This window comes from Delphinapterus leucas, chromosome 19, assembly GCF_059928025.1.
Source record: "Delphinapterus leucas isolate spDelLeu-1000000601 "Yukka" chromosome 19, BTC_Dleu_Yukka2, whole genome shotgun sequence".
NCBI lineage: Eukaryota > Metazoa > Chordata > Mammalia > Artiodactyla > Monodontidae > Delphinapterus > Delphinapterus leucas.
In genome coordinates, this window is record NC_143147.1 from 15,316,642 (window position 1) to 15,340,086 (window position 23,445).

Genomic DNA, 23,445 nt, shown 5'->3' on the forward strand with positions numbered 1-23,445 from the left:
TTGGGAGAAGGCTTTCCTGCGGACCGCGCTGTCTCCTCTGGCCCCCCTGAGCCTCACCTCACGCCCACTCGTTACTGACACTGTCTGGCAGTCTATCCCCCCGTGTGGCTGGGGGCGCCTGAAGGAAGTACTATAATTGCAACGGGTCTGTGTGGGTCACTGCTACGTCAGGGAGAGGAGACTGGCAAGGCTGCCCCAGGGAGGCAGAAGGGGAGCCAGGAGTCAGTCCTAGAAGCCAATGGGTGAGTGTGCAGGGTGTTCCGCTGCGTCAGCGAGGCCCGAACCGCCCTCGGGAGGAGGAGCCTGGGCTCCAGAGCCGCGCAAGCGGCCCTCGTTCCCACCAAGGGGCACTGACCACTCTGCGCCCGCAGGCCTGGCGGGAGTCGCAGGGATAGGGCTCACCCGGCTACCCTCGCAGGCGAGCTTCCTCTCTGGGCTTCTGCATCCGAGCGGAAAGGGCGGGGACGCCCGCCAAGCCGTGAAGCGGGTGGCCTGGAGTCCCCGGCGCCGCAGGAGAGCCGGCAGTCTTCCTGCGCAGGCGCTCTGCTCAGGCTGGGAGGGGCGGGGCCTGGACGGGTCGGGGGTGGAGTCAGCTCCTGGGCCCGCCTCCACCAGCTCCCGAGAGCTGCCGAGTGCTGGGCACCCGGGCTACTCTAGGGGCTTCAGGTGAGAAGGGGGAACGGGTCAGGAGACCTCCCTTGAGGTGGGGCCGTCGGTCTGACCGCGGGTCCATCTGTCCTGCCGTCTGCCAACAGCCGCCTCTGCGGAGAATGGGAGAACAAAGGGAGGGGGCGGTTCTGGGGCCCCTGAGGGAATCCAGGGTCCCAGGGCCCCCGCCTTGCCCGCTGACACTTTCGGTTTCTCCCCGAGTCAGAAGCGCCGCCCTAGAGACCCTGGGCCGGCGCTGGGCGCAGCTGCCGCTCTGCGTTTGCCTGTCCATCTTTGTGTCTGTCTTTGTGTCTGTCTGGCTGTCTCCGAGCTTGCCTCCACTTCTAGAACTAAGCCTCCGGGACAGCGACATCCCGCGAACCCTCGCCCCTCTCCCATGGCAGGTAAGTGGTCGCAAGGCCGAGGGTCTCCGTTATCCGCCCCCCCGCCACGGACTTGGGAACCCGGTGTCGGACGCATCCTCCGGGAATGTGCTCGGACTGGCTGTGTGGGGCCCCTCCCTTCCTCCCGAGAAGCCGCCGCCCTGCTCCCCCGCCCCATCTTTCTCATTCTCTTCCCACCCCGTTTTCCTCGCAGCCTCGCGGCCCATGGGCCAAGGGGTAAAGAGATGAGGTCGGGGGCCCCTTCTAACCTACTCCTGTCCCCCCACAGGCTACTTGCCCCCCACAGGCTACGCCCCTTCGCCCCCACCTCCCTACCCTGTGACCGCTGGGTACCCGGAGCCGACGCTGCATCCTGGGCCCGGGCCGGCACCAATGCCCGCCCACGTGCCTACCCCTGCGCCCGGCTTTGCTCTCTTCCCCTCGCCCGGCCCTGGGGCCCCGGGACCAGCTGCCCCCTTTTTGCCACTGCCAGGGGTGCCTTTTGGCCTCGAATTCCTGGCGCAGGTGAGTGAGAGGGAGGGAGGGAGGGAGGGAGGAGTGACGGGGAGGGGACCCAGGCGACTAGGCCGGCCAGCTGATGTCTGCGCGTTCCCCTACTCTCTTTCCAGATTGATCAGATCTTGATTCACCAGAAGGCTGAGCGGGTGGAAGGTGAGTGAAAGGAGGAGTATGTTGGGCCTTGTGACAGGGGCAAATAGTGGGCTCTTGGGCAGGCGCTGGTGTCCGGGCCTCAGTGTGTCACCCCTTGGCAGCGCTCCTGGGCTGGGAGACCTGTAACCGCTACGAACTGCGCTCGGGAGCCGGACAGCCCCTGGGTCAGGCGGCGGAGGAGAGCAACTGCTGTGCGCGGCTATGCTGTGGCGCCCGCCGGCCCCTGCGTGTACGCCTGGTGGACCCCGGGGACAGAGAGGTGCTGCGCCTGCTCCGCCCCCTCCACTGTGGCTGCAGCTGCTGTCCCTGTGGCCTCCAGGAGGTGGGCAGGGAAGGATGGGGCCAGGGAGAAACTTGGGTAGGGGGCAGGCCGATGACCAGGGCACGACCGGGATGAGGCATGAAATGAGGCGTGCCTCCTGTGGGAGCTGGGCTTAGGTGGGATGGGAGGTCTAGTGAGAGGGATGACAGGTGGTCTAGTGAAGGGGATGGGAGGTCTTGTGAGAGGAGACAGGTGATAAAGCTAGACCGGTGAGCGCTTGGGCCAGGGTGCCTGGCTGGGCAGTGATCCTGTCTGCTGCCCACTCCAGATGGAAGTACAGGCTCCACCAGGCACCACCATTGGCCACGTTCTACAGACCTGGCATCCCTTCCTCCCCAAGTTCTCCATCCAAGACGCTGACCACAAGACCGTCCTGCGAGTGGTGGGGCCCTGCTGGACCTGTGGCTGTGGCACAGACACCAACTTCGAGGTATCAGGAATAAGGGGAGATTCCTGGGACCTTCAGAAACCGAGATGATCCGTGCGGCAGGATGGCCAACAGGACGGTCATGAGCTCATCAGTCCAAATCCACTGTGATGCCTACCATATTTCCAGTTTTCCTCTGTTCAGAAATAGGATGGCCCACGGTCTTATAAAAATATGGCAAAGAGGGTTTCACCTTAAGGGCCAATGCTGATTGTGACCTGCAGCCCTGTGTTGAGGGAGAAAAAAAATCTAAGGTCAGGCTGGATTTAGGGTGAAGGATGCTTACTGAGTGTACTGTGGGCTGGGCCCGCATGGCCGCTGTGTGTGAGTTCGTGAGCCCAAGCCCTGGAGCAAGCACTAATTTAACTTGTTAACATCCTGTGGCTTGCCCTGCCAACCGATAAGTCCAGATGTCCACCCACCCACCCCCAGCCTGGAATCCTTCTGACCATGCATTTCAATCACCAACCTGGAGCCTGGAGAACCCAAGTGATGACCATTTCAAAGTAAGGCCTGGGAAACACCTTACTTTCTAGAAGACAGAGGCGCTTGAATATCTGTGTAGATGAGGGAGAAACAACAGGTGTATCCCAGTAGACTTTCCAAGGCTTCTGACGATGTGCCTTATCTTAGGTTACTTTTAAAAACTGAGTCACCTTGGTAGCTGGGGGAAGGTTCTGTGATGGGAACTGGTTGGGAAAGAGGTAACTGGGTGAACTCTGGTTGGGAATATGTAGATCGTGGGGTTCTCAACGGGCCAGTCTTCCTTTTACATAATTATGAATGGTCCACATTTGGGGCTGCACTCTTGGGACCGCAGGGCTGTCTGGGAGAGAGGCCCTACCCACCCTGGGACTGGTCTGCAGGAAATGGCCCAGGGCTGTAGGACCATGTGGGAAGGAGGTGGGAAGGACATCGCTCTAGTTCTAGCCACTGGAGAATGAGCATAGGAGAAAGTCCAGGGAGTCACGGTGAATTACCATCCACACTGGCAGGGCCTGTTGCTGCTGGGCCTAGGGAGGCCAGTGGAAATCCTGGTCCTCGGAGGCCACTTTCTGCTGTCCCCTCCCCCCACTAGATGGGCTTGGATGCACCCTGGATGAGGCTTGCATGCCATGCTAAAGAGTCCTCCCTACCTTGCAGATGCGAGGACGACAGGCACCCCTTTGGGCCTTCTAGCAGCCTGGTCAGCTGGTAGAGTGCAGCCAGGCATTTAGCAGCCTCCCTTGCCGGCCTGGCCAGGCTACTCTGTGCAGGGCACAAACTGCACGAACCGTGGGCGGCAGGGACTTTGGTAATCAAAACAAACCTAGTGACTGGCCATCCCCTAAGGAGATTAGACTGTATTGTGCTTCTGTTCCTCCCAGCACTGATGTCTAGTAGTCATATGTGGCCTTTCAAGAACAACAGATCTGAGCCTGCAACCTGATTTTTGCTGTGTGCTCACAGTGTGACCTCGGGTGCCTCAGTTTCCCCAGATGTCACATGGAAACCCAAGGCTTTGGGAGGACTCGCTAGGTGTAGAGCCTGCACAGTTCGTATGTGGTGACTGTGGGAGTGAGACTGGATGCCGATGAGATCAGGCACATCCTCCCCATGCGGGTCCTCCCTCCCTCCCTCTTTCCTCCTCTCCTGCCAGGTGAAGACTCCAGATGAGTCCCGCAGTGTGGGCCGCATCAGCAAGCAGTGGGGTGGGCTGCTCCGAGAAGCCCTCACTGATGCAGATGACCTCGGCCTGCAGTTCCCACTGGACCTGGACGTGAGGGTGAAGGCTGTGCTGCTGGGAGCCACATTCCTCATTGTGAGTCGGGGCCCCCGCCCCTGCCCCCGCTGCCCTTTTGCTCTCACTCTGAGGTTTTGAGCACTTCTTGGTCTCCTGCTAGGAGAGGGTTAGGGACAGAGTCTGTGGGGGCTTGTGGTTCCAGACCTGGGTTGTGATAGCTGCGCCAGGCTGGCCCAGCCAGATCTCCTGCTGACCGTGCCCTTCCCTCAGGACTACATGTTCTTCGAGAAGCGAGGAGGCGCTGGGCCCTCTGCCATCACCAGTTAGAGGCCACCTCGGGGTGAGGAGACCATCATCTCAACCAGAATTCAAGATGGTCACCTGCCCTGGCCCCACCTCAGAGGCAGCCCCTTTCCCTCCATGTGCACTGCAGGGGAGAGACAGGGCTGCCTGAGAGGCTGGAGGCTTGGTGCCCCATGCCTCCCCTACTCCCCTGGCCTGCTTCACCTGTAGCTCCTCCGGAAGGGTATGTACGAGAGCCCTTCCCCTGCTACTTCCCACCGCTGCCTCCAGCAGACCCTCAGCACACGGGCGTATCGGCTTTCCAACTTTCCCTGCTGCCTTTCTCCCAACCCCCTCCAGGGCCTCTGCTCCAGATGAGGCCTTAGAATGCAGGGTTTTATGACAGGGCTGGGGTGGGGAAGGTCAAGCAGCACCGAAGACGGCTGACCCGGTCACCCTCTCCCCGCATCAGCTTGGCCAATTAGTTCAGCCTCAGATGATGGCGCTCCGAGGGGGATCCCTACCTCCCCCGCCCCGATAGCTATAGGGCCAGGGCCCCAATGCCGACTTCCTCTCCCTCAGCTGGTGCTTGCTGCAACTTCCTGTGCCTTACCACCCCTTCCTACCCCTTCCTTAGGAAGGAGGCTACATCTTTGTATGTTATATTCATATAAACTTTGTAACTTTTTGGACATTGGAAGATGTATGTATTGGGAGAGGGCAGGAGAAAGAGTTGGGTGTGGGAAGAAACAAAGGGAAATATGACAGCTTGGATGGGCGGGGGCTGGCCCATCTCATAATCCATGCTGCCAGGATCAAGTGTCCTCGAGTCCAAGAGAGCCACTTTCATCACCCATGATGGCCCCAGACCAAGCCAAGGCAGTTTGGTCCATATGCCCCAAGTCAGGATGGCTGCTCCGGTCATCCAGGATGGCTGCTCCCACAGAGCCCAGTGTGGTAGCTGATGGCAGTTCAGGATGGTTGTTCCCGCGGCCCAGAATGGCCTCTTGCTCATTTTCTGTAGCGATAGAAGCTTCCCATGTGTGTGATGTGTCGCAGCTCTGTTCCTCCAAGTCCTTCTTTGTTGGGAATGTGGTGGGCAGAGTGCACTAGATCCTCCTATGGCCAAGGGAGCTCACGCCCTCAGAGACCAACGGGCAGGGTGAGGAGGCACTCACCAGTGCCCGATCCTGGGCTCCTCCGGTACCTGCCCATGGCAGGCTCTCCCCGGGTGGGAACACACCCTGTCAGGACCTTGTTCCGGTTCTGCTTGGTCCCACGTGACCAGGCCCTTGGTCCATCTGGTGTCTGTGCCCAAAGGAGCAGAGCTCAGGGCCGTGCCAGGACGTAGCGACTGGCGGCTGAGAGGTCCCACTGGTAACGCTCCAGGATGCGCCGGCAGTCCGCTCTGGACCAGCTGCTGAGATGGAAGAGCTGGTTCACCTGTGGGGACAAGAGGAAGGGCAGCTGGCGGCCAGAGGGCCAGGCTGGGAGGGGCAGGGACCCGAGAGAAGGGTGTGGCTGTACCTTGAGGTTCCGGATGGCAGAAACCACGTCACCCCCGGTGGCTCTTAGAGCCTCCTGGCACTCCTGGTGGGTGACTCCATGCACGCTCAGCTCCACCTGCCGGGGACAAAGCCTCACTTAGGCCCTTCGCCAGCCCGTAGCCCCTTTTGGACACCAGGACACTTCAGGGAGACCTCACCTCCATAATCCTCCTCTGCAACTCGGGGTCAGGCAAGGGTCCCCCAGAGGGGACGGTGGCTTTGCTGGCTCCAGGCGCTCCCACAGGGTGACTGTGTAGGGGTTCTCTTTTGGGCCAGGGAGGCCGCTCCCTGGGAGGCTGGCTGGGCTGGGAAGAGGAGCTGGTGGCTACGGGGGAGCGGGGGGGCACGCCTGGGGGTCCCTGGGGCACAGTTCTGGCATGTTGAAGTTCGGGGGAGCTCGACCCACCTCCTGTGGGGCGGGGGCCCAGGGACAGAACCGACTCCAGACTCTTGGAAATGCCTACACATTTGAGAAAAAATAACTTGAGAGGAAGCCCAGCTGCCTTCTTCCCATTCTCTGGCTATCTGTACTGTCCTCGGGGTGGTCTTCGTGTCGGGGGGACAAGAAACTAGGTGTGCAGGATGGACGCCCAGGCCGAAGCAGCTGAGGGTCCAAAGAACTGCCAGGGCTGCAGTGGGGAGACGCTGTCTAAAGTACAGCCAGGATGTCAGCAGGCAGAATGGGGGCCAGGAAACCACAGGTGGGGAAATCATATCTGCAAAGGCAGGGCTTCAGAGCAGGGGGCATCGCCAGAGGCTTGTCCTTGACGTCCTCGGAGACCCTGGAAGCCCTGTCCCCACCGCCATGCCCACCTTTCATCCTCTGCAGGGCCACATCCCTTCTCTGGCCCCGAGCTGGAGGGGGATCCCGAAGCTTTACCTTCACTCTGTCCCTGTTGGAGAGTGTTCCAGTTCATTCTCCACACCCCCCAGCCCTACCCCATATAGCAGTGCCCTCTCCCAAAGAATCTCTGGGGCTTCCAGGCAGGCCGAGACCCAGAGTGGAAGCTCCAGCGGGAAGGCAAGTCCAGCCTCCCCTCCAGCTTTACCCCACCCGCCTCCCCAGGCTCCCCTTCCAGAGAAGTTGCTAGACTTGGTTGGTTCCCCCAGTCCAGCTCTGCCCCCCACTCTTTCAGGTCCTCACCCATCTATGTTTCCCTGGTGTCGCTCTCCCCGGGCAGGGGAGCCTCTGAGGACTGGACGGGTGGCTGGTGAGTCTACCAGCGTCACTGCCGAGGCTGGGAAGTTGCCCACTTTGAATGTGCGACCATTCTGGCCCTTCCAGGTTGTGGAGTCGGGGCTGTGGGAAGAGGCGCTGGTGAAGGGGATGGGAGCCAGGGGAGAGTGAGGGCTGGGCTCCAGCCCACATTCAGCTCACAAGCTGTGCGCCAGGGAGCTGCATCTGCCCGGAGGAAGGGAAGCTTTTTTTCTCTCTAAAACAAAAGGGCTCTATGGGCCAGCGGTGGCTCCAGCAGGGAGGCCAGAACTGTGGTGGAGCTCTCGGGGCCCAGCGGGGAGAGGAGGAGATGAGGCAGAGGGTTGGGGTTCAAGCAGCTGGGGAGAAGCTGAGCTGGGACCAGGGCCAGGAGGGTGGGGAGGGAGTCCTCCCCCGGGGATGGGTGGGAGGCACAAGGCCCTCACCTGCCCTCGATGATAGTGATGGGGTCACCAGGCTCCATCCTCAGAGCACCGGGCTCTGTGACATCCCTCACACAACGTCCCTCAGGAGGCCAGGCCTATAGAGACAGGAGGAGAGGGTGGCTGGGCTTGTGGCCTGAGTCAGAAGGGTAATATCATGGGAGCAGAGTGGAGACTGTTCGTGTACCCACCAAGCAAACCCATACCAGGTATGTCCTCTGCCCTGGCCCCAGGGTGGGACTGTCCCTGTCCCTCAGTTGTAATCCAGTGGAGGAGGCAGACCTGGATCCCATGCCAAGCTGGACACAGCCCAGGGGTCAGGGAGCAACAAAGGGGGACCCTGCCTCTACCTAGGGGACCAAGGGGAGAGTCACCACGCACACTGCTTTTACTCCACACCCAGGCCCATCATATCTGCCTCCCAAGCACCTCTGGGAATTTTCCACTTCTCCATAGCACCACTGCCTCGACCCTCGTCCAGACCTCTTCATCTTACTTCTGCTTCACAGCCACTGTGGCCTACTGGTTTTTCTACCTTCAGTACCATCCTTCTAATCCATTCTTGCACCAAACCAGTGACATAACCTGGAAATGTGGCTTATAACTCCCCTACTCACAGCCCTTTCCATGGCCCCCAGGTGCCCTCAGAGTTAAGGACTAAACTCCTTTAATAGTAGAGTATATAGTGATTTAGGGCACAGCGCTGAAGTCATATTGACTGATTCAAATCTCCAGTCCTCCACTTCCTGTGTGACTTTTGGCAAATCGCTTTAACTGTCAGTGCCTTAACTGCCCCCTCTCTAAAATCGAGCTGGGTTGTTGTGAGGATTAAATGAGTGAACATGTATAAGGATACACGTAAGGCACTTAGTACAGTATCTTACACAGATCGAGTGCTCTAGGTGTTAGCGCTGGTTATTTACCGTGTCTCACAAGTCCCTCCTTGGTGCACCCCTAAGATGCCTCTACCACCTTAATCACCGTACTTCCCCCTCTCACGCTGAACCTTTCCTCTGCCTGTCAAACACCCACTACATCCTACTGCTCTGGGCTCCGGGCTTCCCTCTCTCTGCTCCAGCCTCCGGCCCTTCAGCCTGCATCCACTAGACCCCAGCTGTCTCCCTGGAAGGCGGGGACTGGATCTGCTTCGTTCAGAGCCAGGTCCCAGACCCCAGCCCGGGAACCAGTATACGTTAGTCTTGTGCATGGAACCCTGGGAGAGGGAACGGAGGGAAAAGAGACTGAGTGTTTCTGGGGAGGCAGGAGTTCCCACCTCTTGGAGCAGCCCTTCTAGGTAGGAAAAGGTGGGCCGGTCAGCAGGGTGGGGGGCCCAGCAGCGCAAGGCGAGGGCGTAGAGGGCCCTGGAGCAGAGCGGAGGCCTACGCAGGCGGGCTCGGTCCTTCTCCAGCCGCTGCAGGATGAGGTACGGCGGGACCCCGGCCCAGGGCTCCTCGCCCCCGGAGAACATCTCCCACAGCGTCACCCCAAACATCCACACGTCCGAGGCAGAAGAGAAGGCCCCGTGGCGCAGGCTTTCCGGCGCACACCTGCGGAAGCGGAGCTAAAGGGGGCTGGATGTGTGCCGGGTGTGTGCCCCGGAGCGCCCACCTGCCACTGGGCACGCCCCTTTAGTGCGCCCGCCGTGATGCTCAGAAGTCCTCCATTCCTGGCCCTTCCAGACCCGACGACGACTCCTCCAGTCCACGCCTCCCTCAGAGGACCAGCCCCTCCGCACCCCCTCAGCTCCTGCCCTTCAGATCCCTCCCCTCCGCCCGGCCCCTCACCAGGCGTAGGGGATGCGGCGGGGTCCGCCCATGACGTAGTGGCCCCGAGCGCCGCCCAGCGGCCGCACCAGCCCGAAGTCAGCCACCTTGATTGTGCGCGGTGAAGCCAGCAGCAAGTTGCGCGTAGCGAGGTCTCGGTGCACCAGCCCGCGGGCCCCCAGGTACGCCATGGCCCCCGCCACCTGCCGCAGGAAGAGGCAGAGCAAGGCCACGGGCAGCGGGGGCGTGGGGGCCGGGGCGGTCAGGCGTGCGTGCAGGGAGCCCAGGGGCGCCAGCTCCATCACCTGTGGGAGCACAGCCGTGCGAGCGGTGGTCCGGCCCCACGAGACCCTGGCGCTCACCCTGCTGTCGCACATCGGCCCCCGGGACTGTCCCGGGAGCCGGCGTCTGGGTCTGCTCACCATCTGCAGAGGCTGGCCCAGTACGAGGCCGTGCAGACACAGCAAGTGTGGGTGTTCCAAGTTCATCATGATGGATACCTCTCGCAGGAAGTCCCCTAGCTCAGTGCCCTCGGGGCCTTCGGGACCCACCCGGAGGGACTTGACAGCCACTGGGACCTGGGGGTGGGGGGAAGCACCATCAGGCAACGTAGGGAACAGTTAAGCCAAGGCCAGAGCAGAGAGGCACACAGAACAGAGGGAGAAGCTGGCCCAGGTACCCAGAATGAAGTAGGCTCCCTGGAGACTCACAGCCTTGCCACTGGGCAGTGTCCACAGCCCTCGGTGCACCACACCAAAGCAGCCGGAGCCCAGAAGCTCCCCTCTGCACACAGCCCGGTCTGGGATCAGACACTTGAGTCCCCCATCTGGCTCAGGGAGGGATGGAAGGCTGTCTGAGGGTGGGGTGGTCTCCTTCTGCCCTGGGGCAAAGCCCCCAAGGATCTGAAACAGTGGTGGAAATCATGTGTGTGGAACCCTGCATACATCCTTCTCTGCCACTCAGCCCAGCCCCTGCCGGGGCCTGAGCTGGCCCTTTAAGCCTCTCACCGCCACCCCAAAACACACACCTTGTAGACCCAGTTCTTAGACTTGAGCCCCGAACGGTGCCTCTTCAGAGCTTCAGCCAGTCTACGCTGGGCTGGGGGAGGCCAGAATCAGAGGGATGGGGTAATGGGGGAGGCGGGGAGCAGGATGCAAGGGATTTATAGGCAAGAAGGGGGCTGGTGGGTGTGGTGGGGGGGGGGAGAGTAGCAACTAACAGGCTGCGGAAGGAGACAGCAGGGCCTTGGGGCAGGGGACCCTCACCAGGCCGGCCCATGCCAACGCCGTCCAGATCCTCAGGTCTTACAAAGTCGAAGTGCTCTGGCCGAGTAACATTAAGCTCCTCAAGGATGGGTCGGTAAAACTGGGCCAGCTGGATATCCTGGAGCAGCCGAAGCAGCCACAGGGAGCCCGCCTCGTGGAGCATGTCTGGAGGAGGAACCCCTGTGGTGCCCTGTCCTCCAGACACATGGCCCAGGGTGGGCACCTGAGACACTCAGGAACCAGAGACATGGTTGCCTGCTCCACCCTCAACCCCTCAGAAATACTCAGGTACAGAGGGAGGGACACCAGAACCAACCAGGATTCCTGCCCCTCACACACACAAACCCCAGGAAGAATGTTCTCCTCACACCTAAGATTTCAGCGCTGCACAAACTTCAGGTGTGTGGCCCTGCTCACTTTGAGCTATTATGGCACACTGCCCGTACCCCTAGGCCACCCAGATTCACCACCTTTTGGGCCTGAGGTGCACCCTTGTACACACCCACTCAGGTACACCTGAGACATCCTGACCCACCACATACACTCCAGAGATGCCCAGATACACTAACCACACCATACCTGAGATATGCAGGTACAACACACACACACACACACACACACACACACACACACACTCACACACTCCTATAGATATGATGCAAAAGACACCTGAGACACCCAGATACATGTCCTCTCAAAGCTGAGGCATTCCAGTATACGCTGCGGTAGAACACCAAGCTTCCTGCCAGGTACCCCTCACACACACCTACTTGAGACATGTTGAGTTCACTGCCTCCAAGATACACCGCCTCATGTCTGAGACACCCAGGTCCACACAAACACACACAACACACAAGACATCAAGTTACAGTGTCCACACATACCTACGTTATGTGGGCAGACTGCCTCCTCTGCCCAGAGACGCCCAGGGTCACTGCCTCCTCTACACCCGAGGCAGCAACATTTGAAATCAAATCGGGCATTTGTGATGGGCGGTTAAGCTCACGTACTGCTCAGAGCCACCCAGTCTGCAAGGTGCACAGTCCCTTCCACACCCACCTGAGCTCAGCTCCAGGTACAGAGCCTGGCCGACACACCTGAGTCACTCGCTCTAACCTGGCTCCAGGGCAACTCCACCAATCTTTATTAAATAAGGCTCTAGGTGATCTGGGTGCCGGCTGCCTGCACACACACCTGGTCCCCTCCCTCCCCCTACTTAGTAAAGGCCGGAAGAAGCGGAGGACCCCAGGCAGGGTCCAGATGGACACTCGGAGGTGGCGAGGAATCGAGCACGAGCAGGGGCGGGGAAGGCGAAAGCCCAGGACGCTGGGAGACCAGCACCGGTAGCCAGGTGAGAAGGGGAAAGCACGAGATGGGGGACAGGAGGAGACGCGCCCGTGGAAGGTAAGGACTGGGGAGGGGAGGCTCAGCACCCGCGGACGCGCTCCCAAGCGACGGCCGCCCCTCCAGCCCGCTCGCCGGCGCCCCTGCCTCTCCGGACCCTCACCTCGCGAAGGCGGAAGCGGCGGCTGGGGAGCCTCCCAGGCTGCCGGGACTAAATCCCGGGGAGGGCGGAACGGAGGCCGCGGGGGGCGGGGCCTGGCGGCGTGGCCCGGGTCCTCTGGTGGACTAGGTGAGGGCGCCTGGCGGCATGTTCTCCGCCAGGCCAGATCCTGAGAAGCCTCACTTCCCCTGTCCTTTGCTCGCCTCCTTCCCACCCTCTCTCCACCTTCCCACCCCCTTTCCAGACTTCTCCAAAGAACTTCTCACCCCTCCCTGGACTTCCTCCTCGGTATCCCGTCCCCGTCTCCCCTACCTCCTCTTACCAAGTCCTCCACCTCTCTCAAGCAGAGCCCCACCCCTTAAATGAATACGCACCTAGTAGAGATATCCCGCCCAGGCCCCGGGAATATAAGGCTCAACAGGACATAGTCGCAGCCCCCTAGTAGGGGAGAGGGCTTCCTGGCACTCTGATGGAGGAAGCCGGCCTGGTGCAGCGGGCTTGGGAAGGGCGCCACGGCGGAGGTGTTGATGGTGGTGCACGAAGTCAGCTCCCAGCCCGGACGGAGTCTAAGACTGAAGCCATTGGCCTTTTCCCAGCTCTGAATGTCCTTTTCCCAGTCTAATGTGCTGCCCCTGAAAAGGGCCATTTGGGGAGCTCCGCAGGGTGGAATCTGTGGGGATTCTTGTGGAGGGGGCTGGGGGTGGAGACAGCTTCTGAGTGGCTCCTCAGCCCCATGCCAGCTTGGTACCTGGTCTTGGTGATCAAGGGCAGCACTCCATGCCTCAGGGCATGCATTCCCATCACTGGCACTTCCTGGCCTCATTCTGGCATAAGCCCCTCCCCACATGTCACCTCTGCTGACCCCAGGGCCCAGTATGGTGCTACTTGGCCTGTGGGGCAGGGACACAGTCTGGCTCAAAGAAGGCTCTGAGGAGAAGGATGCTCTCTCCTTTTCCTTCAGGGGTCCCAGGGAGGAAGCCATCAGCCTTAGGACATCTGGCCTGTCTCCTTCTGTCTCAAGGAAGGATGTGTAAGCATAGCAGCTGCTGTCCCCAGAGTCCCTTGGGAGGAAAAGCCCACCTCATCTTGGTAAACACATGGGAAAATCCAGCCTTAATGGGAAAAAAATCATAGCTCACAGTTCTACTTCTGTGGTTTTCTTGCCAATTCTCTTGCCCTCCAACCAGGCCATATGACAGATGTGATTGTTCCCTCCACATCTGTCATCTCTGATATACTGTGGGCTAGCTCCATACAGTAGGGGCTGGATCTGTCTTGTTCCTCCTAAGGTACCTGGGACAGTGTAGGCATATCATAGGTGCAATGCATATTGGTTATGAAGAAGACTGCTCAATCTAATTGTTATTCCTTTGTAGGTGATCTGTCTTTTCTCCCTGCTTTTAAGATATCATTGGTGTTTCATAGTTATATTACAAAGAATCTAAGTATGGATCCCTTTCTATTAATTCTATTGTATTTCGTTTGTTTATGAATTCATATCTTTCACCAGTTTTGGAAAATTATCTGCCAGTATCTCTCCAGATACTCTTTTTCCTCCTTTCCTTGTGTTCTGTCCTTTGAGGACTCTGATTAGAAGTATGCTAGGCCTTTTCACTGTCCTCCAAATCTTTTTTTTTTTTTTTTTTGGTCCTTCAAATCTTTTAGCCCCTCTTCCATATTTTCCATTCTTTGTGTCTCTGTAATGCAATCCAGGTCATCTCTTCAACTCTCTTCCAGTTCACCAATTCTCTCTTTGATTTTGTCTGATGTGCTGTTTAATCCATACACTGAGGGGTTTTGTTAGTTATAGTTATATAAACATTACTAAGCTTTCTATACTGACAGTACTTTACTGAGGTATAACATATTCAGTAACATGCACAGATTTAACTGTATGGTTCAATGCATTTCAACAAATATACATATCCATTAATGCAGATAAAGACCCAAAACATTTCTTTCTTTTTTTTCTTTTTTTTGGTAAATATTTATTTATTTATTTATTTATTTGGCTGCACCGGGTCTTAGTTGCAGCACGCAGGATCTTCGTTGTGGCATGCAGGATCTTTTATTTAGTTGCGGCATGTGGGCTTTTTTAGTTGCAGCATGCAAACTCTTAGGTGTGGCATGTGTGATTTAGTTCCCTGACCAGGGATCGAACCCAAGCCCCCTGCATTGGGAGCGGGGAGTCTTTTTTTTTTTTTTCCTTTTTTGCGGTACGTGGGCCTCTCACTGTTGTGGCCTCTCCCGTTGGGGAGCACAGGCTCCGGACACGCAGGCTCAGTAGCCATGGCTCACAGGCCTAGCCGCTCCGCAGCATGTGGGATCTTCCCGGACCGGGGCACGAACCCGTGTGCCCTGCATCGGCAGGCGGACTCTCAACCACTGTGCCACCAGGGAAGCCTGGGAGCGGGGAGTCTTAACCACTGGACCACGAGGGAAGTCCCCAGCACATTCCTGTGATCCCAGGAAGTAGCCTTATGCCCATTTTCAATCAATGCCATTCCCCAGAGGCAACTGCTATTCTTTTTTTTTTTTTTTTTTTAATTTGGCCACGCAGCGCAGGCTTGCAGGATCTTAGTTCCCCTGACCAGGGATTGAACCCGCGCCCTTGGCAGTGAAAGCACTGAGTCCTAACCACTGGAATGCCAGGGAGTTCCCCAGCAATTGCTCTTCTGATTTCTAAAACCCATAGATCACTTTTGCTTGCTCTGGACCTTTCTGTCAATGGAATCACACACTGTTTATTATTTGCATTTGGCTTCTTTCACTCAACCCATTTTTGAGATTCATCTTGGTGTTGTCCAAGTTCTTGGTGGGAAACACAATGCTCCATGAGCATCTTCAGGGAAGAGCATGTGAAACCTGATTTTCCTCTGAATGTCCAGTGTCCTCACAGATCTGGGGGCACTAGAGGTCCTCTGGGAGTTGAATGAATACATGAGTGTAGAGCACATGGGGGGATATGAAGGCAAATGCAGCTGGAGAGGCTGGCAGAAGCCAAACTAGGTATCAGTTCAGCCTTCCAGCAAGCTTTCACGGTTCTGGGGACCCAGGTGAACAAGCTGACGTGATCCTTGCCCTGGTTGGATTCATTCTGCAGGGCCTTGCAGAACACACTCAAGGAACTTGGGCCTTACCTGAGGGCTCTGGTAACCACTGAAAGGTTTAACAGGTTAGTGACAGAACCAGCCTGAGGTAGTAAGAGGCTAGGGAAAGGTGAGAGAGAAGCAGCAGGGAGCTCAAGGAAGAGGCCCTGACAACTGGTTCAGGGAAGAGAGGCTGCCCCTGCCTGGACCTTGGCTGTGGGATGGAGAGGAGGCTGAGGATGGGGGGTGCTACTGATTGGACTCCTAGCCTAGGTCCTCTGCGCTCCAGCAGGAAACCAGAGGCAAAGGCTCTGCCCCACCTTTGTCTTTGGCTTGGAAAAAACCTAGGGAATCAGAGGCCCCTTTATCCCTCCCCTTCTCCCTATTTGTTTCTTACTTTTGGAGTTAAGCTTCTCTCATCTCCACCTTTGCCCATAAAGGATGATGGGGTGTGGGGGAGCACAGCCTGACCATCCTCACCCCCACTGGGAGCACCTCCTCCAGGCTGAGATGGGGCTTCCTGCTAACACTTAAACTTGGAGGCCCAGATCGAGCACCACCCCCTCCATCTGCCTTTCCCCAACCTCTGCCCTGCCTGCAGGCTCTGCATCCGAGAAGGATGAACACATCCACACCACCAGGGCCAAGTCTTTCTCTGCAGGGCAGAGAACCAGGAGGACGAGTAGAGAGGGCACCCAGGTGGCCAACCTCCCCTCTCCTACCTTCGGTTTGGGTGAGGAGTAGGGCCCATCCTTGTGCAGAAACCTCTCGGCTCCTATCAGGAACTACATTGGTGCCTCTTTACCTTATCCTTTTCTCCTCTGAGCCCTGAGATCACTAGGCTCTCCCCCTTCCACCTGACCCACATCAACCTCTCGGCCAGGGAAAGCACCGCAGCCTTCTGGCTGTCTCTCTTCTGAACCTTTGCATGGCTGTTCCCTCTGCTTGGAAGTCTTCCCACCCTTCTCCCAACCTGGCCTTGCTAAGTTCAGGAAGACTACTCCTAACTGGTCAGGTCTCTTCCCCTGCACCCCAAGATCCCTGTGCTTTCCCGTCATTGCACTCATTGCTCTGGTAGAATTAGCCAGTAACTTGTCTGTCTTCCCTGCTAGATTCCAAGCTCCAGGTAGAAAGTGACTTCATCTTGCCTGGGCATTGCTAGGTCCCCCGTGCCCAGTCTAAGTGCCTGACTTATAAGTGCTCAGTAACCTTTGCTGAACAAAGGGATGAGACAGAGTCATCTGGGGAGAGTGAAACAAAGATTTTTGACATCATGAGCTCCTTTGCTAGGAGTGATGGGGATGACAGTTTCTAAACTTTATCTATAAACATTCTCCTGGTGAAGCCATCCCTGCCCCCCTCCCCATGTGGCGCTCCCTGGCGCCACATGGTTAGCTCCCTCCAGACCCTTGGGTAAAACCCTCTGTTCCATCACCCCATCTCCATCTCCCAGGACCCTGAGGTCCCATCCTTTCCCAATTTGCATTTGCCTCACTCATTAATGGAGTCACCAGCCCACCACCTTGTATATATCTGGTGGTTTACTTTATGAAGTGGAAGGACTCTTTTTATTTTTTTCCTCATTTTTTGGCTGCACTGCGTGGCAGGTGGCATCTTAGTCCCCGACCAGGGATCGAACCCAGGCCCCTTGCCTGGAAGTGCGGAGTCTTAACCACTGGACCACCAGGGAAGTCCCCTAAAGTGGAAGCACTCTTGTATCTACCATATTCCTTCAGGCTCATAATGGAGCTGAGGGCCTTTACAGAGCAGTAGCTGAGATCTCACCTCTGGAGCCTGACTACCTGAGTTTGAATCCCAGCTTTACCACTTACCATCCTAGAAATCTGAGCAAGTTACTTCACGTTTTTATGCCTCTGTTTCCTCATCTTCAAGATGAGCTTGTTAGGAGTATCTACCTTGCTGGGTTATTGGAGAATTAACTGTGTCTAGGTGTGTGGTAGCCAGTCTGCAAAATGGCTCCCAACGAACTGACTTCCCGGTGTCACACTGCCGTGCCTTCCCACAATGAATACGGCCGATCCGTGTAATCGATGGGATATTGTGAAAAGAATGGCGTGTGACTTCTGAGCTAGGTCGTGAAAGACAGTGTAGGTTCTGCCTTCCTCTCTTGGGTCACTCGCTCTGAAGGAGGCCAGCCACCATGTCCTGAGGCAAGTCAAGCAGCCCTATGGAGAGGCTCCTGCCGTCAGCCGGCACCAACTTGCCAGGTGTGTGAGTGAGCCATCTTGGAAGCTGATCCACCAGCCCTTAGATTTCTGCAGCCCTGACCAACATCTTGACCACACCCTCATCAGAAACCCTGAGCCAGAAGCACCCATTTTAGCTGCTCCTGAATTTCTGATCCACAGAAACTGTGAGATAATAAGGCTTTATCATTTTAGACAATTGTGTTTTAGAATAATTTGTTACACAGCTATAGATAACTAATACAATGCTTCAAATGCTTAGAATGATGTCTGACATGTAGTCTCCATACCCGTTAGCCATCATTAACTCCATTTTACAGGTAGGAAGACTGAGGCTCAGGCTGGTGAAGTGATGTTTCTCATGTACATACATAGCTAGGAAGTGGCAGGGCCAGCAATGTCGTCAACCCAGGGCCTTTATTTATTTTATTTTATTATTATTATTTTTGGCCGTGCCTCACGGCATGCGGGATCTTAGTTCCCCAACCAGGGACTGAATTTGAGTCCCCTGCAGTGGAAGCGCAGAGTCTTAACCACTGGACCTCCAGAGAAGTCCCAACCCAGGGCCTTTAGTGCCAGCTCCTAGGCCCTTTTTTTTTCTGCCCCACTGTTCCAGTTATCTATTGTTGAGCAACAATGCCTAGTGGCATTAAAACAACTTTTTTATTATGCTCTGGACTTTTAGTGTCTGGAACTCCAACGGGACACTGTGGGAATGGTTTATCTCTGCTCTACTATGTCTGGGGCCTTGGGTGGAAAAACAAAGTCTGGGGATGACTTGACAGCTGTGGTATCACTCACACGTCTGGCAGTAGATGCTGGCTTTTGGCTGAATCCCTCCATGAGGACTCTGTTTTTGGCTGCACCACGCGGCATGCGGGACCTTAGTTTCCGGACCAGGGATTGAACCCGTGCCCCCTGTAGTGGAGGCACGGAGTCTTAACCACTGGACCACCAGGGAAGTCCTCCATGTGGACTCGACGTAGGCTGGGCATCCACATAGCATGAGTGACTGAGTTCCAGAGTGAGTGTCCCAAAAGGCAGAGGGCAGAAGCTGCTAGATTCTTAAGGCCTGGGCTCAGAAAGTGGCACACTGTAACTTCTGCCACATTCAATTGGCCTGCTAGTCATGGAGCCCAGGTTCAAGGGAAGGATACATAGAACCTACCTCTAGGTGGGAGGCATGTCAAAGAATGTGGGGCCATTGTTTAAAACTGCCACACCCACAGAAGCCTCCCGTTTGGTGAGGGGCTCAGAAAAACCATCCCTGCCCTGGCAGGCCACACTGCGGTCGGTTGGCCTCATGTGCACAAAAAAAGCACAGCCTCCTGTGCTAAGTGCTCATGAAGGGCTTATATGGGGAAGGCATATCACACGTGTTCAGAGAAGGTGCTGGAGTCATCAGGGACACTTCCTGGCATCTCCCATGTGCCAGGCTCTGAGGAAACAAAGACACAAAACCTTAAGCAGTGGCTTTAGAGAGGAATGCGTGGTGTAGAGGGAAGATGTGTAAAGAAACACCACCACCTGATGTAACAGGTGCCACATGAGAGATGCCTAGAGCAGACTCATGCCACTCTGACTCAGGAGCTCAGAGAAGGCCTCTCAGAAGAGGTGGTATCTGAGCCAAAGGAGATAGTCATTCCAGGTAGAGGCACAAGACTGGACAAAGGCGAGCAGACATGAGGAAACAGTGTTGGGGCAACTAGAAGTGACTCAGTATGGCTGTGAGGTGGGCAGAGCTGAGATAAAGCTCCAGGGACACCTGGGGGTCAGATTCCAAGAAGTATGACCAAGGTAGATCACCTACAGGTAAGAAGTGGGCACATGGCATGAGAGGAGGAGGATACCCATGACACTGTGGGCACTGCCATTAAGCCTGAGAGATCCCAGGAGGGGGTGGGGTCAGGAGGAAGGCGTGTCTGAGGGAGGTGGACACGTGTGGAGTCTGAGATGCCTGTGGGGCATTCAAGGGAGATTCCAGTTCTGTGTTTGGACATTTCTGGCCTGATGACTATATAAGATGGTGGGAGCTGCTGATGGAGAGCCTTGAATGTCAGGGTCAAGGGCCAACTCTATACTCTGCAGGCAAGGGAGAGCTAGGGAAGGTTTTAAGTAAGAGATTATAATGGCTGATACTTAATGAGGGCCCATTACACGTTGGGCACAGTCCCAAGGATTTTATATGAACTGATTTGGACCTCGCAGTAATTCTGTAAGGTCAGTACCGCTGGGTTGAATTTAAGATATCATCAATTGTAATATATACCATTATGCCATCGACATGTCTTCAATTTAAGATGGGTTCTTCAGAGATGTTTAAATGTAAACAGAAAAAAAAGGAAAAAAAAAGCCATGGAATCAAGGAAATATATGATCTGCATTTAAAACATGAGGAAACAGGAACAGAGAAATTAAATGACTTTCCCAAGGTACAGTAAGAACCAGAGCCAGGATTTGAAATCGGGCAGCCCAACTCCAGAGCCCAAGTTTTTAAGCATCATTTGATACTGGACAGGATGTTTGAGCGATGTGGAGTTTTAAGACCAGTGTGGCCACTGAGGGTGCAGTGGATTTGAGGGGCGTGGGCAGAGTCAGATGCACATCTGGGAGGCTGGGGTCCACGATGAGAGGGTTCTAGAGTGGGCTGGGGGCCATAGAGCAGGAGGAGGAGACAGATGGGATAGAGATCCTTCAGGAATGGACAGAACGGTTGACCCACTGCACATTGGGTGTGAAAACAAGGACAGCTCCAAAGTGTTGAGCCTGGAAAGAGGGCACAGCCTAAGAGGGTGTGAGGCAGCTACCGCAAACCAGAGGAGAGCTGTGGTGCCTGGGCAGTCGGGAGAGGGTTTCTCACCCCAGTACGGGCAGCAACGCTGCCTGGCATGTGACCGGCAATCCCTTAGTATTTGTCAAATGAATGAATGTATGAATCATTGTATGATCTCGGGCAAGTTGTACGACCTGGCTGTGTGATCTCGGGGTCTCATTTTTTGGTGTAAGATGAAAGGACTGGACTAGAATGTGTAGAACAAAAGAGAAGGTGTTCTCCTGGGAGGGGTAAGCATTCCCCTCTCCATCCCCAGGACCTTAATGGATCCCCCAAACAGTGGTTCTAACCCTGGCTGTAAGTTGGATTAACTGAAGCCCCATATGAGACCACTAAACTCAGAATCTTTGGAGATGAGGCCCAGCAACAGGTAGTTTTTAAAGTTGCCCAGATGACTCCAATGTCCAGCTGGTTGAGAACTGGGAGCCTCTAGGGACCCAGTTTGTAAACCACGGCGCTAGGTGAAGGCCGGCCTAGGTCCTCGGGCTGAGGCTTACGGTTGGTGATAGGCCTCTCTTTTCATGTCCCATCTCCCATCCCCCAAACCCAAACTCCTGATAGCCAAAGGACCAAATACCAGGGTCTCTCAACCACACACTGCTGACGGTTCGGACACGCACGATAGCTCTTTGTTGTGGAGGACTTTCCCGGGCATTTTTGGATATTTAGCGGCATCCCTGGTCTCTGCCTACTAGATGCCAGTAGCACATCCTCAAAACCCCCAATCAAAACAATCAAAAATGTCTCCAGATATATTGCCAAACGTCTCATCGCGTGCAAAATCCACCCACCCCCCGGCTGAGAACCCCTGGGTTACAAGAGACTCCTGCGCTCCCTCTGCCCTCCCCAGTCGCAGACAGAGGCGAGGCAGAGGTCGAGGCCATTTGACCACAGGTTTAGTTGGGCCTCTGTGGGAGCCTTCACAGTATTAAATGGAAGGGCAGCATGCCAGCAGGCTGACTGATGTGGTCTCACCCTAGGGGGAGGGACTTTTCCAGAACACTCATTCCCGGATTCCCAATCAGTCACAGGAGGGCCAAGAGGAGCTTCTGGGGCAGACAGCCCCCGCTTTCCGGGAACAGGCAGAAGAGGGTGTGGGAGTGGGAGTGTGTATGGAGGGGATTCTTTCCTTCTGTAGATATTTTCCTGGCACGGTGACTGCCTCTGTCTGATTGGTTGAGGACTGGAGGGGAGGAACTTTCCAGCTGTGGGTGCCTGGGTCCCTGGAGGCCATCTGACACTGGGATTGTGGGGATGTCTGGGTATCAGGGTCTGGAAGACTGAACCGTTGGGGCTGAAACTAAGGGTCTGGTTGCCCCCCTCCCCCCCCACCCCGCCCCACAAGAGAAGTGAAAGTTGTGGGCACATGCTCCTTAGAACTGGAGGCTAAGATGTGTCCTCGTCTTCACAAGTCACTTTTTGCTTGGAGGTGGCTGTACCTGAGGGAAGACAGAGGGTGGGAGCCCAGGGAAGGGAAGGGGAGGGGGCTGGGAGGGAAAGAGGAAGGATGGGGGGTGGGGAAAGGTACTGATGGGTCAGAGGTAGTGAGGCTGTTTCTGGCCCTTATCCCCCAACTCACTCCACCGCGAAGCTCAGAATACCCAGGAGGAGGGCGGCTCCGGAGACAAAGAGCAGCAGAATCCTGGCTTCCCAAAGATCGTGACTTCCTGCAGGGACCCCAGGAGGCAGTGAATGATCCCGGGGACCACACCCATCGATACTGGGGTAGCCTAACAGCTCAGAGATCTGGGCGGGGTGAGGCAGGGGTGGGGAGTAAGGACCTGGGAAACAGCGCTTTCGGGGCCAGCAGTACACCTCGAAGCCCTGGCAGGTGGAGCAGTTGTACAGGATGGTGCTGCCCCCTGCAGGAGACAGCAGGACCAGCTCTGGGGCGGGAAGCTTCGCTGAACCCTGCGAGAGTCCCACACTTCCTCCCCAAACTGCAGGCTCTCCTCAGGTCCCCCGAGGCCCCTGGCCCTTGCTACCCCTTCCCTTTCCTACTCACGGCAGGCGGGAGCGCAGAGAGCTGAAATGAAAGACAAGGAGGATGGGGGTGGATGAGCTCAGCCACACACTCCTTTGCCTGAGGACTTAGGCACCCCTTGATCCCTCCCCGCATCGGTACCTTCCCTGTTGTATTCTGGGAGCTTGGTCTTTTGAAGCCATTTCCAATATGAAAGGAGTGAGGAGAGAGACCCTTTGATCTCTGGGGAGGCAGAGAGCAGCTTTAGTGCCCGGGGTCTCAGCAGGGCCGGTTCACCTCCACACCTTCACCCAGTGCCTCCCCATCACGCCCTCCTGTCTCCACCCACCCACCACCCTTCCCTGCCTCCCCAGCCCCCTCCTCCCAACCCCCTCCTTGGTGCCATCCAAGCCCCTACGTTGTACCTCCCCCTCGACCTCACCCATGACCCTCAGGACTCTGTGAGTCTTCTCTGTGACTTTTTTCAAGGATGCATCATCTGTGGAGATGGATAAGGACGGGGCGAGATTCCCTCATTGGCCCAGAAGGAGGTTCTGGGGCCTTTCCTGACTTTCCCAGGGTTTGAAGAAGCTCTCCCAGAGGGAGAGGCCAGTGTGTCCAGAGAGGCCAGTGGACTGAGAAGATGGCTGAGAGGCACAGCTGGGAGGCCACATGCAGCCCCCTTAGGGCACAGGGGTGACTGTTGCTGAGCCCATCCCTGGATGTCTGATCTTACCTAAGGCAAAGGCCGAGAAGTTCCAGGAGACTTCACAGTCCTTCCACTGGGCCTCCATCTGGCTGCAAAGCTGAGCCAGGCGGCCCGACAAGTCATGGTCTGGGAAGCGGCAGAAGACACAGGCCTGGGCGGCTGCCAGGAAGATCCCACCTAGTGCCAGCATCCACATGAGGCCCGCTGCGGGTTCTGGAGCAGGGGCTGGCCCCACGTAGGCTGGGAAGGCCTTGGAATGCTCTGTGATCCTGGTTCCAGTCCTTTGCCTGGAGGTTCTAGAGTGTTCCAGAACAGTTGGAGTCTCTAGAACATTCCAGAACAGTGCCACTGCTCCATCCCTGACTGACTGGGGTAAACCTGGGGCCCAAGGAACTGGGGCCAGAAGAAGAAACCTCTAGTGGGACATGGACAGAGAAAGCAGGTCTTCTGCTGTACTCCCAACCTAGCCC

The 23,445-nt window shown here is 56.6% G+C and overlaps 3 protein-coding genes across 16 annotated transcripts; 1 reads left to right on the forward strand and 2 right to left on the reverse strand.

The window, feature by feature from the left end:
• The first annotated feature begins 333 nt into the window (after positions 1-333).
• Positions 334-5,149, forward strand: LOC149744770 (phospholipid scramblase 3). Of its 7 annotated transcripts, none has more exons than XM_089899898.1 (8): positions 334-666; positions 871-1,052; positions 1,321-1,556; positions 1,661-1,703; positions 1,787-1,962; positions 2,294-2,455; positions 4,092-4,253; positions 4,446-5,149. In XM_089899898.1, the coding sequence occupies exons 2-8, from the start codon at positions 1,046-1,048 to the stop codon at positions 4,500-4,502; spliced, it is 843 nt and encodes a 280-aa protein (XP_089756024.1). In that variant the 5' UTR covers positions 334-666; positions 871-1,045; the 3' UTR covers positions 4,503-5,149. The 7 variants fall into 7 exon arrangements, with proteins under 7 accessions (XP_089756024.1, XP_089756026.1, XP_089756025.1 ...); XM_089899900.1 differs by having other exon boundaries at positions 2,366-2,455; XM_089899899.1 differs by having other exon boundaries at positions 335-666; positions 1,787-2,025; positions 2,366-2,455.
• LOC111185713 (non-receptor tyrosine-protein kinase TNK1) lies at positions 5,133-11,672 on the reverse strand. Of its 7 annotated transcripts, XM_022595531.3 has the most exons (12): positions 10,671-11,672; positions 10,433-10,503; positions 10,116-10,307; positions 9,828-9,983; positions 9,427-9,710; positions 8,916-9,189; positions 7,646-7,740; positions 7,149-7,304; positions 6,818-6,897; positions 6,163-6,464; positions 5,985-6,080; positions 5,134-5,900 (listed from the first exon to the last, which is right to left on the reverse strand). In XM_022595531.3, exons 1-12 carry the CDS (start codon positions 10,831-10,833, stop codon positions 5,787-5,789), a joined length of 1,983 nt encoding a protein of 660 aa, XP_022451239.2. In that variant the 5' UTR covers positions 10,834-11,672; the 3' UTR covers positions 5,134-5,786. The 7 variants fall into 7 exon arrangements, 6 of the variants coding, with proteins under 6 accessions (XP_089756006.1, XP_022451239.2, XP_089756003.1 ...); XM_089899877.1 differs by having other exon boundaries at positions 9,427-9,983; XM_089899878.1 differs by having other exon boundaries at positions 5,788-5,900; positions 6,411-6,464; positions 9,427-9,983.
• A 10,124-nt stretch (positions 11,673-21,796) lies between these two features.
• Positions 21,797-23,372, reverse strand: TMEM95 (transmembrane protein 95). Of its 2 annotated transcripts, XM_089899945.1 has the most exons (4): positions 23,003-23,372; positions 22,709-22,765; positions 22,429-22,509; positions 21,797-22,189 (listed from the first exon to the last, which is right to left on the reverse strand). In XM_089899945.1, the coding sequence occupies exons 1-4, from the start codon at positions 23,169-23,171 to the stop codon at positions 21,879-21,881; spliced, it is 618 nt and encodes a 205-aa protein (XP_089756071.1). In that variant the 5' UTR covers positions 23,172-23,372; the 3' UTR covers positions 21,797-21,878. The 2 variants fall into 2 exon arrangements, 1 of the variants encoding a protein (XP_089756071.1); XR_016388779.1 differs by lacking the exon at positions 23,003-23,372 and having other exon boundaries at positions 22,159-22,329; positions 22,429-22,952.
• Between the last annotated feature and the right edge of the window lie 73 nt (positions 23,373-23,445).

Bases quoted from the DNA above. Each gene is read 5' to 3' on its own strand.
- LOC111185713 (XM_089899877.1), bottom strand. From the start codon at position 10,833: ATGCTCCACGAGGCGGGCTCCCTGTGGCTGCTTCGGCTGCTCCAGGAT. The intron at 7,741-8,915 runs GTGGGAACTCCT...CTGTCTCTATAG, and splicing joins TAGAAGGGCTGCTCCAAGAG to GCCTGGCCTCCTGAGGGACG. The intron at 5,901-5,984 runs GTACAGCCACAC...TTGTCCCCACAG, and splicing joins CTGCCATCCGGAACCTCAAG to GTGAACCAGCTCTTCCATCT.
- LOC149744770 (XM_089899896.1), top strand. The intron at 1,557-1,660 runs GTGAGTGAGAGG...CTCTCTTTCCAG, and splicing joins GCCTCGAATTCCTGGCGCAG to ATTGATCAGATCTTGATTCA. The intron at 1,704-1,786 runs GTGAGTGAAAGG...TCCGGGCCTCAG, and splicing joins GAAGGCTGAGCGGGTGGAAG to TGTGTCACCCCTTGGCAGCG.
- TMEM95 (XM_089899945.1), bottom strand. From the start codon at position 23,171: ATGTGGATGCTGGCACTAGGTGGGATCTTCCTGGCAGCCGCCCAGGCC. The intron at 22,766-23,002 runs GTAAGATCAGAC...CCATCTCCACAG, and splicing joins CTTCTCGGCCTTTGCCTTAG to ATGATGCATCCTTGAAAAAA. The intron at 22,510-22,708 runs GTGAGGTCGAGG...CTGCCTCCCCAG, and splicing joins CAGAGTCCTGAGGGTCATGG to AGATCAAAGGGTCTCTCTCC.